Consider the following 17,123-nt stretch of genomic DNA (forward strand, 5'->3'; position numbering starts at 1 on the left):
CTTTGCGTGGAACCCTATCGAATGCTTTCTCCAGATCAACAAACCCAAGAAACAACTTCTTCCTCTTCTCAATGTACTTCTCCTGCAACTGCCTTACAATAAAAAGCGCGTCTGTCATTCCTCTTCCTGGCAAAAATCCAAACTGCATTTCATCGATCTTCACTTTCTTCCTTATCCTCCTCTGCAACACCCTTTCCAACACCTTCATTCCATGATCCAATAACTTTATCGCTCGATACGAGCCACAGTCCAGAGGGTCACCTTTCCCCTTGTATAGAGGGACGAGGGTACTCGGTTCCCAATCCACTGGAATGCATGCGGCCTTCGCCTTCTTTCACCACCAGATTACAGATCTCTGTCATTCTCTTCTCACCCCAACTTCCCGCTGCCTTCAACATATCTCCGACAACTCCTGTCGGCACTCCCGCTTTTCTACTCTTCATTGCTTTTATCGCTTCCTCAACTTCCTTCTCAGTTATCTTCTCTGCCGGTCCTAAAACTGGGTTACTCTCTATGTTGCCGTCCCATTCATGGTCTGCATTCCACAGCATTTCCATATATCTCTTCCATCTTTCTTTAATTCCATCTGGGTCCACAACGATTTGTCCCACTTCATCCTTCAAGCAACTCACCCCCATCACATCTCGTACACCACATCACATCACATCATAACACCTCTCTTTTGCTATCTGCTTTGCAATGCTGAATACCGCTCTCTGACCCTCTTCGGAATCCAAGCGTTCTCCGAACATTTGCCGACATGCCTCATGCGCCTTTGCTACCTCTTTCTTTGCAGCCTTCTTGGCTGCCTTATAACTTTCATGCTCTGCCTCTTCTGCTCCCATACCCTTCACCTTCTGCCCCTCCTTGAACTTCTTCCTCTTCTCCTCAATCCTCTTTCCAACTTCATCATCCCACCACCATGTTTGAGTGCCTCAGTGGTCCTTTTGTCCATCCACATACCTCACCAACGGCTCCCAACAGACTATCTTTCATTGACATCCAACCACTTTCAAGCTCAACCACATCATCCTCTACCCTACTCAGCCTCTCTTTTAATTCCTCCCTCACTGTCACCTCTTTCAACCTCCACACCTTCATTCTTGGTTGGTACTTCACCCGCCGAGCTCTCCTCGCACCTTTCACCCTCATGTCGCAGACAACTAAGTGGTGCTGTGAAACAGCCTCCTCACCCGAGATCACCTTTGTGTCCTGGAGGTGCCCCCTATCTCACCTACGCACCATCAGGTAGTCAACGGTGGTCGTCGACCCACTTGAAGTGTATGTAACAAGCTTATTGTCTGCTTTATGGAACTGAGTATTACAAATCAACAAACTAGCTCCATCAGCAAACTCCAAAATCCTTTCACCTTCTCCATTTCTCACACCATATCCGTAACCCCCATGAACTCCCTCAAAACCGTCCATACTCCTTCCCACATGTCCATTTAGGTCTCCTCCTACCACAACAACTTCCTCATCTTTCACGTTTTCCATCGGCTTCTCTATTGTACACCAGAACTTGGCCTTCTCTTCATCGCTCTGACCGACATGCGGAGCATATCCCGAGATGACGTTCACTAAGGGCTTTTCAATCATCATTCTCACCATCATCAACCTTTCACTCACTCTAGTCACACTCACCACACTGTCTACAGAAAACAGGACACCAACACCATTTACGCCTTCGGGGCACCCTTGCCACACAAACTTGTATTTCTGTCCCTGCCTACCCTTCACCATTGTCACACCACTTTGAATATGAATGAATTCTTCACACCACTTTGAATCACACCACTTGCATCATGCAACATAACAATGAAAATGGGTGAACCTTGAATGTCGTGGTATTCAGTGTGTTCAGTCTTGCTAAGCAGTACTGAAAGAGGTCTGGTGTCATACCTATAAAAAAAAAAGGGAAGGATTTCGGGTTATGGAAACAACATGAGCGTTCTTCTGTGCTCGTGTGGGTTAAACCTCAGATAGGCATGAACTCATTTTTACACTACTAATCTCTCCACATGGACATCACATGTTAGCAGCATGATATCCCGGCTAACACAACAACGTTCGGCCAACATTGGCATTTGGTCGCAAATGAATTATTGACGGCAGGGCGACTGTTTTTTGGTTGCAAACGCGACGTCTCTTTTCCGACGTCGGCCCGATGTGGTTTATTGGTTGTAAACACACCCTGTGTAAACACACAGGGTTGACTGGGGCACACAGGGTTTTAAAAAGGGTGGGTGAATGGGGTATGCGGGGTTTTACAAATGGCGGGTGACGGGGCATGCGGAATTTTAAAAAGGGCCGGTGACCGGGGCATGCACGGTTTTAAAAAGGGCCGGTGACCAGGGCACATTCAGGTTTAAACATGGGATCGGGTGCATGCCCAGGTTTAAACATGGGATAGGGGTGCGTGAGCAGGTTTAAACATGGATAGGGGAGCATGCGGGTATAAACATGGGATTGGGGTATGTGCGTAGGTTTAAATGTGGGATCAGGCCACACACGAGTTCAAAAGGGCGATGGGTCGTAAGTGGGTAAAAAAGAGCAAAAATTATCAGTTTATCGCTCGATACGAGCCACAGTCCAGAGGGTCACCTTTCCCCTTGTATAGAGGGACGAGGGTACTCGGTTCCCAATCCACTGGAATGCATGCGGCCACTGCATTGATGCATGCGTAGCTACTGCATTGAAGTAAAGTGGGTCATATAAGGTACATACTGCAAATGTACTTTAAAAACACATTTGTGCAGAATAGAGCACATGCGGCGCTTTAACCATGTGTTATACATTAGAGTGGAAAATGTAAGAAGGTGGACTCACTGCGAGGCGTACGGAGAAACCAGGGCACGGTGTCCTGCATCACAGAATTCGACAAACTGATTCCATTGACTCCACTTATTCATAACACGTTTGTTTTACACATCAGAAGGGATTTCTATCATGATGAAGCTTCATTCTAAACATGGGATCATGTCAAAAGTTATAGTCATTCCGTATATAAATAAATCGTATCCGAACTACCTGGTCACTGTTTATGGTGCATTATGGTGCAATCCAGGTCGGAATTTGTAATTCATTCAGGATGCTGATGATAACTTACTTTCTGTTCGCAAAAGACAGTGGGGTCTTTAAAGTCCATCAATTAATGATTAAAGTCCCCCAATTAATGATTAACATCCACCAATTAATGATTAAAGTCCACCAATTAGTGATTATCGTTCCTCAATTAATGCGGACGTTAATCATTAATTTTAATTTCCACCAATTAATGATTGACGTCCACCAATTAGTGATTAACATCCACCAGTTAATGATTATCGTCCACCAATTAATGATTAACGTGCACCAATTAATGATTAACGCCCACCAATTAGTGATTAACATCCACCAATTAATGATTAACGTCCACCAATTAGTGATTAACATCCACCAATTAATGATTAACGTCCACCAATTAGTGATTAACATCCACCAATTAATGATTAACGTCCACCAATTAATGATTATCATTCCCCAATTAATGCGGACGTTAATCGTTAATTTTAATTTCTGCCAATTAATGATTAACGTCCACCAATTAGTGATTAACATCCATCAATTAATGATTAACGTCCACCAATTAGTGATTAACATCCACCAATTAATGATTAACGTCCACCAATTAATGATTATCATTCCCCAATTAATGCGGACGTTAATCGTTAATTTTAATTTCCGCCAATTAATGATTGACGTCCACCAATTAGTGATTAACATCCACCAATTAATGATTAACGTCCACAAATTAGTGATTATCATTCCCCAATTAATGCGGACGTTAATCATTAATTTTAATTTCCGCCAATTAATGATTGACGTCCACCAATTAGTGATTAACATCCACCAATTAATGATTAACGTCCACCAATTAGTGATTATCATTCCCCAATTAATGCGGACGTTAATCATTAATTTTAATTTCCACCAATTAATGATTGACGTCCACAAATTAGTGATTAACATCCACCAATTAATGATTGACGGCCACAAATTAATGATTAACGTCCACCAATTAATGATTAACGTCCACTAATTGGTGATTATCATTCCTCAATTAATGTGGACGTTAATTATTAATTTTAACTTCCACCAATTAATGATTAACATCCAACGATTAATGATTAACGTCCACAAATTAATGATTAACATCCACTAATTAATGATTAACGTCCACCAATTAATGATTAACATCCACCAATTAATGATTGACGTCCACCAATTAATGATTAACATCCACGAATTAGTGATTATTTATCGTTCCCCAATCAATGTGGACGTTAATCATTAATTTTATCTTCCACCAATTAATGATTAACTTCCAACAATTAATGATTAGCGTCCACCAATTATAATTAGCGTCCACCATTTAATGATTAACATCCACTAATTAATGATTAACGTCCACCAATTAATGATTAACATCCACCAATTAATGATTAACGTCCACCAATTAATGATTAACATCCACCAATTTGTGATTATCGTTCCCCAATTAATGTGGACGTTCATTATTAATTTTAACTTCCACCAATTAGTGATTAACGTCCACCGATTAATGATTAACATCCACCAATTAGTGATTAACGTCCACCGATTATTGATTAACATACACCAATTAATGATTAACGTTCACCAATTAGTGATTAACGTCCACCAATTAGTGATTATCATTCCCCAATTAGTGATTATCATTCCCCAATTAATGTGGACGTTCATTATTAATTTTAACTTCCACCAATTAGTGATTAACGTCCACCGATTAATGATTAACATCCACCAATTAGTGATTAACGTCCACCGATTAATGATTAACATACACCGATTAATGATTAACATACACCGATTAATGATTAACGTACACCGATTAATGATTAACGTCCACCAATTAATGATTAACGTCCACCAATTAATGATTAACGTCCACCAATTAGTGATTAACGTCCACCAATTAGTGATTATCATTCCCCAATTAATGTGGACGTTAATCATTAATTTTAACTTCCACCAAATTAATGATTAACATCCACCAATTAGTGATTACCGTCCACCAATTAATGATTAACATCCAACAATTAATGATTAACATCCACCAATTAATGATTATCGTCCACCAATTAGTGATTAATGTTCACCAATTAGTGATTGTCGTTCCCCAATTAATGGGGACATTAATCATTAATTTTAACATCCACCAATTAATGATTAACGTCCACCAATTAATGACGAGGACTCTGGGCTTAACATCCTTCTGAGGGACAGCACACATCCTTACTGATGCCTCTGCCTGTATGAGAAACACCAGGATGGTAGTTTGTGTCTGTCTGGATTCAAAGGCCAGGTTCAATAGTTCAGAGGAGAGTGCGAGTTGTGGTTGTGTGTGGTTATCGGTGTGTGGATGCGTTACTTACTCATTTTGCAGATTATTATGATGGAAATCAGGATCAGAATGATTAGGAAAGCAGTGGCTCCACAAATGATGACGATCATCGTTCGGTGATTAAGTGTTGCTGCATTCTGAGTCTGATGCTCACTGGTTGTGCATTTCCATTCATTCAGCATGGGTGTGTCTGCAGAAACAGGAACAGAGACAATATATTTAATAATGGAAATTTGATGGTCATGTCATCACATGTCCTAAAAGCAAAGTCATTAATGACTCGATTTTTCTGTCCTTCTATATAACTCCCCATTGAAGCCTGGTGTTGCTTTAACGGTTAAGGTGGTTGGTTTGAGATCTCAGAGTACTGAGTTTGAGCCCCTGTCAGGTCCTTGACTCAACACCAGGTGCGTTAACTCGGCCTTTCATCCCTCCAATGTTGGAAAAATGAATACCAGCTGACTGGTAATGAGGGGCATTGCATCAGCGGCAAAGCCGCGCCCCCAGGAAATGATGCAGCAAGCAGCCAAAGTCTGCATACGAACCACCACCACCACCACCACTCCCCATTCATCTGTTCTTTGGTCCATATCTCAAGATGTCAACAAAATCTCATGTCCATATCTCAGTAAATGGTAAATGGTGGAATATGATGGTGGAACCAACCCCAGTGGAGGTCTGAAGGTTTAAGAATTCACTTCAAAACAGAAAGATTTGTTTGGTAACCATAAATAACACCACAAACCACCTAACCACTTATTTCAACAGCACCTGTGGAAAAATACCACAAAAAATGACTCCACAGATTTTAACTATCCTCCATGGACAATCCACCACTGTCATTCACAGAGTTATAAATAAGTCTTGTCTCTATTTGATGTGTGAAGACGATCTATTATTAGTTTGGATGCAGTGGGATTAATCTTCTTCTTTTTTCAGAACAATGGCTGCATCTTATTGTTGTGAGGAGTTAAAGATAAAGTCCAGCACACGAGAGGAATTTACAAATGAGTTGTTAGAGTTAGGGTTAGGGTTAGGATTAGGATTAGTTGTTAGCCTAACAACTGTTAATCACTAACCACTAATGATGTTAATCACTAACCCTAACAACTCATTGGCAATAAGATAGTCGTGGTCAGAATATTTCCAAGTCTTCGAGAGAAGAGCATGAGAGCATGCCTGGAAAGATGGTTCAATGTGTGACAGAGGGAGATGAATGAATGGAGGTAGGTGCTTGGACTTGGGAAGGATCTCATGAGTTTCTGAGCGCATGGGTCACCTGGAAAGGAGGAGTCGGGCAGAGTGATGAGAGGAGAAAGTCCAGAATAAAGACAGTAAAAGACAGCAACTACAAATGGCACCATACCACAGAAGAAAACCTGAGAAGACCTTGTGCAGCATTTGGTGGAGGCCTTGATCAACATTGAGCTGAAAACAGTTAAGAAGAGGCTAGGTAATCTATGAGCAAAACCTGCTTTTGAAAGCCAGATTTCTGAGAAGGTCTTCCCAGGACAGTTTGTGGCTGAATATGAAGGCCAAGAAAGAGCTCCATAAAGTGGTAACTTTTAGCTGAATTGAGATTTGAACCCAAGTTAGACAGCTTAGAGGCGAGTATGCGCACCTCTAGGCCATCCTTCCATCCCTGGTTGTGATTACCTTCCTTCTGATTAATGTTAATATTTAATGATAAATCTAAATAGATTGGCATGATGAAGTCACATGTCAAACAAATGTGGCATCCTACTTCACTTTCCTTCATGGTTCTCTTCCTGCTATGTCGTGTCAAGAAGTATACAGGCCGGTTGCCCATATAATCAATTAAAGGTGATTTTTGTCAAAAACATGCATAAAATGCTGAGCTTTTCCACCAGGACCACATCCCTTACTCAGTGGTTGTTGCCTTCGGAGTGATCTCCATTTGGTGTTTGTGAGTGTTGCGCGAAGTGTCATATCGTAGTCATGCCCTGGCAGAATAAAATAAAATATTTATGAACTACACATAGTAGCATCTGGTAGCATTCCATTTGGCATCCTGCGGTACTCGAATTCGTGTAACGTTGAATCAATGAAAGTCCTTATGACAAACCGATCCGGATTTCGCCAAATGGGATTTTGTTGCAGCTACTTGGCTCGATATATATATCTTTTTTTGGAAGTTGTTTTTCCACAACTCCTGGTCTGTATTCCATGGTGTTCAAGTCGGGTTTCTGTTATCAAAACGGCTGCATGGCATATTCTGTCTTCCAGACACAACTGGTCCTGGATGTATAACGTGTCCGTGGGGCACCATCGATCGGCCTGCGGTACATGTACCTTGACGGGACTGTGTCGGAAGTGGGTTTCTTGTGTACCAGCAATGGCAACAGGATGCTTTTCTTTCACTTAGCTTTCAGCCAAACCCAACTTGATTCTTATCTACATTCTGACCTAATCACATCTGACAACCTTGCTGAAAAGCCATACGGTCCAAAAATGAGGAACATCCTGGCAGTTCCTTGCACAAGGATGAAGACCTTTGGTGGTCGAGCATTCTTCAAATATGTTCCTTAACTGGGAAATAGTTGTCTTTGAAAAGTCGCACAACCTCGTCTTTTATCGTTTATAAACCTCCTAAAACCCCATCCTTTTACCATTACCTTTTCTTCCCTCTCTCTCTCTCCCTTATTGGGAAAGTACTTTGAGATTTTGCTTGCAAGTGAAAAGTGTTAAATATACGGAATCTATCAATTCATTGAAAACAAGACCGATAGTCTAACAAAGGTGTAGCCGAGCTTGTTTGATACTTTAATTGAAGAGGATAGTATGACCCTGAGTAGGGATACCATTGGCAGTTAGCAAATAATGTAAGTATTTAATTTTTTTCAATAAATTCCACATTCCTGCACCACCTCAGTCGAACGTCAGGCATTGACAGCAGGTTCGTGAAGGACTTGGACAAAACAACGTACCCAGTCTGAATGTTCCTATATCCAGTTAAGGGCGAAACTGCAATTGGGGAATCCACGAAAGTCACGGACAGGAACCCTTACGTCATTTCCTCATTTTGCTTTAAACCTAATATCTCTACATTTTCATTCCAAACAGCATCATTCATCATTCCAATCACAAATGAATACTATGGTATTAATACTGTTACATTTGTGGGGGTAGAGATGAAATACCTTCGAGAAGGTCGGATGATTTCGTTTAGCATAGACCGTAACACGTAGAAAGCCCATTTCGATGTACATAAGCAGGGTAAACGTTGAGCTTGAGAGTGTTTGCATGTAACCACACGGAGGGTGGTTTGTGTTATTTAAATTGGGCTTATGGGTAATTCCCAGTATGTAACTGCCTCCTGTGATTTTCCCTTCTGTTTTATTTCAACCAAAAAAAAGGCCGCCATTACGAACGACGAAAGGGCCGCCAGTCACCCACAACACCGTCATGCCGACAGAGACCCGAACATTTCCCAATCGGCAAGTAAACCCCACTCCCCGAACATTTTTGATGGGTGTCAAGAAGGCCATGAGGTTACGCCCTAAAGGGAAAGATTGGCCGGGGAGATGGAATGAGTCGAGGGGATGTCAGGATTGGCCGGATGACATCAGAGAGCTGGAAGGTTCGACAAGAGGTAGAATCCGTTATCTTTCTCTCTCCCTCTCTCTGCCCTTGGCTTCATGGGGGACGGTCGCATTTCATCTCAATCTCTCTCTGTCTTGGGCTTCATGGCGGACGGTCGCATTTCATCTCAATCTCTCTCTGTCCTGGGCTTCATGGCGGACAGTCGCATTTCATCTCAATCTCTCTCTGTCTTGGGCTTCATGGCGGACGGTCGCATTTCATCTCAATCTCTCTCTGTTCTGGGCTTCATGGCGGACGGTCGCATTTCATCGCTCTCGGGTTCTGGGCTTGGTCGCGGGCGATTGCACATTTTGGCTCATGTGTGCTCGTAACGAAAAGACTGAGCAAAAGCGGTTTGGGGCAGTCAGCATCACGAGGGGAGCTTCATCGGACGTTTGTGGAGCGTGGTACGACCGGAGGAGGAGGACGTTTTGCCATCACTTCACGGCCCATGGTGAATCATGGTGATTCACGCCATCTTGTGCGTTTCCCACGAGATGGTTCGAAGCGACCCCACCAAGTGCTCGTCGAGACCAGAGCTGAGTGCCAATGACAAAGGGGGGATATTCTTTTTATTTGCTTAATCATTCCCTTGTCTGTTTTGTGCGTCTGAGTGGAGGATCCTCAAATTAGGACAGTAGCTTTTACCTCACCTTTCATTTTTTTGTCTTCCAATTTTTTTCATTAAATCCTTTATTTTTGCATTTCATTATTGTAGTGTGGATTTTGCATGTCTGGTATTTGTGTTTGTGGGTTGAGGAATAAACTCCGTGGCGGCCATCCGATCAGATAAGGCTTCGGCCCTTTCCTGCGCTCGCGAAAAGATAATCCCGCCAAGTTTCGAAATACGCCTCGGAGGTAACTGTTCGGCTATCTGTCCAAGGTTCATCTGCCACAGACTTGTCAATATTTCAAAATATAATGTTAAATCAGGATTGTATCGAGATATTATCAAACCAGCGAACCGTCATCGTCTGTTCACTTCCAGATTCGGGAGCAATGTCGGTATCGATCGCATTTAAAAATCATAATTGTATTGAGGAATTTCTGAAACCTCCTACCTACCTACCTACCTTATGACACCTGCTGGGACCCCAAAATGTTCCACAGAAGGTTATTATATTTCCTTTTAGTAAAATATGCAACTGTAATGGTTACTAACTGCTGTCTCTCTGTCATGTGACCAGATCTTCACCTCTGATTGGTGGATGTTTGCGAGGGACATACATACATACATACATACGTTTGTGAGGGACCACACGGACAGACAAACACTTCCAGATGGCATAGCCCGTTGGGGCCGTAAGTTAATTGTTGGGGTTATCTTCCATGTCCTTTAGACTTAGAGGATACTCTAATTAAAGAAAAGTAAAATGAAAACACTCACCAATTTTGGAGGCACAATACTCTGTTGTCACATGGCCTGATGTGCAGCTCCATAGACCAGCTTCATTGTCGATGCTAATTGTGGATGGCCCAGTGAAGTTCTTATTTAGTGTTTTATCCTCGGATTCAAAGACCCATTGGATATTGCCTGTCTTTGGGAAAGTGCATGTGAGATTGGCAAGGGCATCACCATGCAATGGTCGGTGAGGCTCTGCCATGATGTAGCCACGTTCACAATCTGGATTCATGAGGGATGAGGAAACATGAGAAAGAAGAGAAATGATGACAATCTAATATTGTGGTGACAAAGTCTCAGGGATAAACCAGTGACAAACATGTTAGAGGTTCTGTCATTATTCATTCGATTATAAAACTTTCCTATAAAGCTCTGCTCCAAACTTATGAAGCAATGAAAATGTTTTAGTTACATCTAGTGACTTGGAAATTCAAGGCTGTAGTTAAATAAAAAGGTTTCTAAGTGTAATCAAAACTCGACTAACTGACCTTAAACCGTAAATCAAAACAACGTCGGACAAGAATTGGCCAGAAAGCTGGCCTTAACATAACGAGGAGAATACCCCATGGTTTTAGTAATTTTGCTGTACGAAGTTAAAGGCCATCAGTCAGCCATCTATGTTCAGATTACAAAACAAAATCTTCGCATATGTACACTCTCTTGTATTGTCTTTTTGCCAGGATTGAACAAAATCGGTCCATGCATGGCCGAGAAATTGTTGGAGACACGTTTAACCAATAAAATGGCCGCCAGTAGAGTGGTTCTTAGCTACATAAGGCAAAAAAAATTGAATTGTTTTACTCCTAACGTTAAATTGTTTTTGTATTGAGGTAAAACTTCTGCCTGTGAAATATTTTTGAATACATCAAGTTTTAGGGGTTGCACAGTGACTCATGGTTTCCAGCCACTCAATGTTTGTGCCCGATAAGTGTCAATTTCCTTCAATCGGGAAACCTCTTGCGATGTTGTGTCACAACTTGAAGCAGATACTGGGTTTGCTGTTCATCCCTCGTCAGGAGACGATTGTACTCTTCAATGAGAGCAACTGCATGCACCAGAGTACAGCTGTACTGCATTCAATTAACTTAAGAACAACTTCAAAATGTGCAGTACATAGCAAGGTCATAGGTCAACTGTAATGGTCAAAATCACAAGTATAGCAATGGAGAATAAATAATTAACTCCAAGCATTTATGTGAGCCAAATATGTGAAATTACAAACTCCGTGTGCAACCCCTAAATGTAGTCCACATGGCTTAAAATTTCACCACAAGGGTTTTTGCACACATACAAATTTTTTAAAAGTGTTAGGAGCATGACTTTTCTAACTTTAAGACCCACCCTAACCGCCAGTCAGCCATCTTGGATATGATCCCGAAAAAAATGATGTGCGTATTTAAGCCATTATTCATTCATGATCTGTTTGCCAAGTTTGAACAGCATCAGTAAATGCATGTCTGAGAAATGTTTGAGGATGTGTTCAATGTCGGTTATTTTTGCAAGTAAAATGGCCGCCAGTCGGCCATCTTTGATCGCATCGTGGAACAAAATGATGTGCATATGTATACCATCATGTAATTGTCTTTGTGGGGAGTATGAACGAAATCGGTCCATACATCTCCGAGATATTGGTGCGGATGGACGGACGGACAAGACCCAATCCATAAGCCCCTGTTTCAGACTAAGTCCAACGGGGCTAATAACTTTAGAAGATTCAACAAGGTTCAAGAGCTGCACCAAATGCTCTGAAGAACGTCATGTAGAGTGTAATGATACATAGGAGAGAATACCCCTGATGAATTTACTACAATAAAGAAACACAGCACACTATGACGTGGTGATTCACATCTTCTTAAGTATGCAGCACATGGCTGCGGGTAGCATCATTTGTTGGAGGTTGCAGCTCTGCCACTGATGCAGTTCCCACATGTATGTTAGAGCAGGAATTTGTAATTTGTTCATCGTATGGGAGATAGCTCGCATACTCTTCGCGACGGACACAGTGGGATTTTTTTAGAATCCAACCAACGCCAGTAGAGGAGATGTCCAGTTTAATGTCCATCTGAGAGATGGCACACATTGAATCACCTTGCCTGTGAAACACCAGGATGGTAGGGATTCAAACCCTGGCTAGACAACTCAGAGATGAGTGTGCATTCCTCTAGAGTCTAGACCATCCTACCAGCCCATGCGATTCACATCACACACTGGTGACAGGTTATCTAAGATCAAAAGCCCGAGGGGATTTCCCCCCCTCCCTCCTCCCCCTAAGGGTGCCAGGATGCAGGAGAGAAGAAAGGCAAAGAGGTTTTGAGCGAGGTCGGGAAATGACGAGACGAGGCGTTCCTCCATTCCCTTCCCCTCAACACGGAGAAGCGAGTACAGAAAGGGAGATGGTCGGCCTCTTGAGCAAACTGTGGGCAGATCTTGGCTGGCTATCCAATCTACTATCTTTGCTGATCATTCTGCCGATTCATCGATACTGTGGGCCTGATCAGTGATGATGCAATTCACGTGTTGTGTGTTGTTGTTCACTTGTGCTGCACATCAGGATCAGAAATGAAACATTTGGAGTAGTGTGCTCCGATTTCGATATAAATGGTGGTTTTGTTAACTTACAAGTTTGAATTTATTTTTCCTGCCTCATCTTTGAAAATATATCCATTAAAATATACTTGAGCAGGTATATACATTTTTATTTTATTTTTTGTATACAGAATCGAGGATCGTGTAAGAGCCAACACATTGAACATGAAAACATGCACAGACATATAAAACATGCAATGAAGGGAGGAGGAGACAAGAGGGGGAGAGAGGGAAGTACACAAGCACAACAACAGAAGAGAACAGGGACGTCGGTAGATCTGTGGAAGGGAGAGGGCTGGAGGAGGTGGGAGGGGTACACGATAGATAGCAAATTAACACGACGAGGAATTTCAGAAAAGAAGTTGGGGATTTAAAGAAGCGGATTTGGGTTGTTTTAACGGGGGTAGAAAAGATCAAGATTTTGGATGGGGGAAGATAAGAGATGGTGGTGAACAGCTGTTTTAAAGACCTGGAGGGAGGAATGGGATTGAAGAGAGTGAGGGAGTTTGTTCCAGAGGCGGGAGAAAAGAGGAATGAAGGAGTGAAGGTGAGCAGAGAGTCTTGATTTTGGCAGTTTAACCATAAGAGGGTTGCTGGCAGATCTTGTGCGTCTTGCAGGAATATTTGGGGGACAGAGCACAGACAGAGCTGGGGGAGCAAGGCCGGAGAAGAGTCGGTAGAAGACAGAAAAATCACCAACCTGCCTGAGGTGGGTGAGTGAAAGGCCCTCAGAATCAGCTTCGTCGTGGGAGATTGCAATGATTTTGAAAGCTTTGGTTTCAACCGCGTGAAGCCGACCTAGGTATGAGGCAGGAGCACCAGCCCAGAGGGGAGAGCAGTATTCCATTGAGTTGCGGATGAAAGCTTTGTATGTGGTGAGGAGCTCAGGTGTGCCCAGGAAGGACTTTGCACGACGGAGGATGCCCAGTCGGCGACTGGCTTTGGAGGCCAGCTTGGAAATGTGGTTTTCCCAGGAAAGATCAAAGCAGATAGTGAGACCCAAAAGCTTGAGTGACAGAACATCTTCAAGAGGATTGTACAGAAAGTAAATGGGAGGGTTGTCCAGACAGTCTTTTCGGAGAGACAAAGTGAGAGTGTGAGATTTGTCAGGATTGAAAGACATGTTCCACTTGTTTGACCAGTCTGTGATTTTGTCCTGGTCTGCAGAGAGTGAGGAGGCTGCAGACTGCCGATCTGAGGGTTGAGGTATGGAGCGGCAGAGAGTGGAGTCATCAGCAAAGTGATAGAGAGGATTTTTCAGAGAGTCGGAGAGATCATTGACGAAGACCAGAAAAAGCACAGGGCCCAGAACACTACCTTGGGGAACTCCAGCCAGAACAGGAAGGGGAGATGAGAGAATTCCTTTCAGGGCACAACGTTGACTACGATTGATGAGGAAGTCTGCAAGCCGTGCGTGGCGATTTCCATACATACACTACCGGTCAAAAGTTTTAGAACACCTCAGTTTTTGCAGTTTTATTGAAATTTATGCAGTTTATTGTCTCAATGTACTCTGAAATTAAGCATAGAACAAATAAACAATTGGAGATAAAAATAAATCATAGAATCATTTTGTTTCACAAAATTTAATTTAAATTTTTGACTCAGCAAAGTAGCCACCTCTTGCAGATATAACCGTCGAACACACTCGTGGCATTCTTTCTACAATGGAAATCAAATATTGTTCGGGAAGTTCTTCCCAACACTGTTGCAGAAGTTCCCACAAATGTGTTGCACTTGCAGATTGCTTTGCTTTCACCCTTCTGTCCAGTTCATCCTAAACCAGCTCGATGGAGTTTAAGTCTGGAGACTGTGCTGGCCATTCCACGATTTGAAGCCTATCGTCTTGTTCCTTTCCTCAAAGGTAGTTTTTACATAGGTGGAGGTGTGTTTCGGGTCATTATCTTGCCGTAGGATGAACCCCTGACTAACTGGGTGTATACCAGAGGGTATTGCACGGCGTTGCAAAATGCTGTGGTAGCCCTTTTGGTTCAGGGTGCCAGTCACTCTGTGCAAGTCGCCGACTCTGGATCCAGCAAAAGAGCCCCAGATAATCATGCTTCCTCTTCCATGTTTGACAGTTGGTGTCGCACACTGAGGAACCATCCTTTCGCCTACTCGACGGCATACAAAAACCCTGCGTGATGAACCAAAGATTTCAAATTTTGATTCATCGGTCCATAAGACCTTCTTCCAGTCTTCAGTAGTCCACTGGTGGTTCTTCATGGTCCAGGCAAGCCTCTTTTTCTTATTTTCCCATCTTAGCAATGGCTTTCTTACTGCCACTCGACCTGTCAAACCTGCAGCTCAAAGTCTTCTCTTCACAGTTGAAACTGAGACTTGCTTACTTCGACCAGTGTTAAGCTGTGCTTGAAGCTCTTGTCCTGTGAGCCGCCTATGACACAAGCTGTTGACACTCAGAAACTTGTCTTCTGATTCTGTTGTGGCTTTGGGTCTGCTAGACCTCTTCCTGTCAGAGTTTCCTCCAGTTTACAATATACTACTTCCTGCAGTGCAATATTGTCCAAATAATGCTTCAGAGGGTGTAATAACAGTCTGTTCCAATACTGCTTTTATACAGACAGGGGGTTTGTAATCAAGTAATCAGCAGAGGTTGGGACACCTGTAGGAATTGTTTGCATCAACTTTCAAGGCTTAATTTACTTACATTGCTGCAGAACGGCTGTAAGTTGTTAACCCATTACTTGTTCCCTGAAGAAGGCCTTTTTTTTTTACAATATAACTGTGCAATTTACATTATTTTCCCGTTTTTGCTAACCTAAACTTTTTTTTTAACCTCGAGCACTTTACTGCTTACCTTTGTACCAGTTCAGGTTACTCACTGGACTTGAATTGCTTAAATTTCAATAAAAATCGGAAAAATTGAGGTGTTCTAAAACTTTTGACCGGTAGTGTATATAAATATTGTTGCGGATCCAGGGATCGGCGCTCCCGTTACCAAGGGGGAGGTTAATCCCCTTGTCTTTTACACTGGCCGATTCCCCCCAGTCCTGGAAATTACACGCTCCTTTGCGGGGTGAGATTGGCCAGGGTGATTGGTCAACGGGTTCCCAAATACCTTTGCCAATTCCTCCGCAAAGCAGGGATATAATTCCCTGCTCGGACCCGGACAAGATGTAGTTTGCCGAGTGGTTAGCAGTCCGAAATCTGAGCCGTTAGCAAACACTAACCTGATCCTGAGCGTTGGCCAAATCGTGCCACGTATATCAATTGGGGACAGGATGAAAGCGATCGGATGAGAAGAAACCAAGGGGTAAAGAAAGAACAAATATGGTTTATTTATACAGTAATGATTAAAGAGGAAACGAAAGGGCGAGAATATACAAGAGAAGAAATAAAAGGACACAGGGCAAGCTTAAATAGTCTTAATTAACACGCCCAGGACAGAACAAACACACTTACACGAAAGGATGGAATGGCAGGGATGGTGGGAAGGAAGAGAAGGGTCCAGGCAGATGGTAGGCGTCGAGGTCAGGCTCCAACCTCGCGCTCCGGTCCAAGCTCCGGGTTCGAGGCGAAACCCGGTAGCCAGCTCCGCGTGTCGTTGAACGTGACCGGACAATTATATACAGCGGGGGAAAACTGGGATCCTTCGCGTACGTAATAGCTGGATGGTCGTGCTAGCGAACCCTCTCCAACCCTTCTTTCACGGCGCGCGCCTCCAACAAGTTCATGAACACAACCAAGGCCTTCTCCACAACTGTGCACGCCTTCTCTCCCCTTCTTAGCTCGACTCTCTCACTCGACTTGACTCCGTAAGTAGTCCGCGGCGGCGCTTATATTGGCCGCCCGCGTATCAAGCCGCCTGCCTTTTGGAAACGCCCACCGGTGAGCTCGCCTCGGTCTTGGTTGGTCGCGAGGGCTCACTGGTCCCGCCCCTTGATGAGGCATTGACAGAGCCACGCCTTGTTCTTGGCGCTTGGCTGACTCCTCCCCCTTCTTCTCCAAGATGACCGCGTGCATAATGGCGTCGCACGGGTTAGAAAACTAATCGCACTGATGTTGAGGGAGCTGTAGGGCCTATCCTTATTTCATTAATGCAACGTAGATTCAAACTATTGGAACAGAGCCTTACCTGAAACACAT

General features: G+C 43.2%; 1 protein-coding gene across 2 annotated transcripts in view; it reads right to left on the minus strand.

The window, feature by feature from the left end:
- Positions 1–17,123, minus strand: part of LOC137421049 (uncharacterized) — a 104,825-nt gene that overhangs the window by 23,863 nt on the left and 63,839 nt on the right. For both annotated transcript variants that reach the window (XM_068106722.2, XM_068106723.2), the window contains 4 exons: positions 10,416–10,652; positions 5,457–5,615; positions 2,830–2,863; positions 1,835–1,902 (listed from right to left, as the gene is read on the minus strand). In XM_068106722.2, coding sequence (XP_067962823.2) covers positions 1,835–1,902; positions 2,830–2,863; positions 5,457–5,615; positions 10,416–10,652 — 498 coding nt within the window. The remainder of the gene's footprint in view (positions 1–1,834; positions 1,903–2,829; positions 2,864–5,456; positions 5,616–10,415; positions 10,653–17,123) is intronic.

Source organism: Myxine glutinosa, chromosome 2 (assembly GCF_964187855.1).
Source record: "Myxine glutinosa chromosome 2, kmMyxGlut1.1, whole genome shotgun sequence".
Taxonomy (NCBI): Eukaryota; Metazoa; Chordata; class Myxini; order Myxiniformes; family Myxinidae; genus Myxine; species Myxine glutinosa.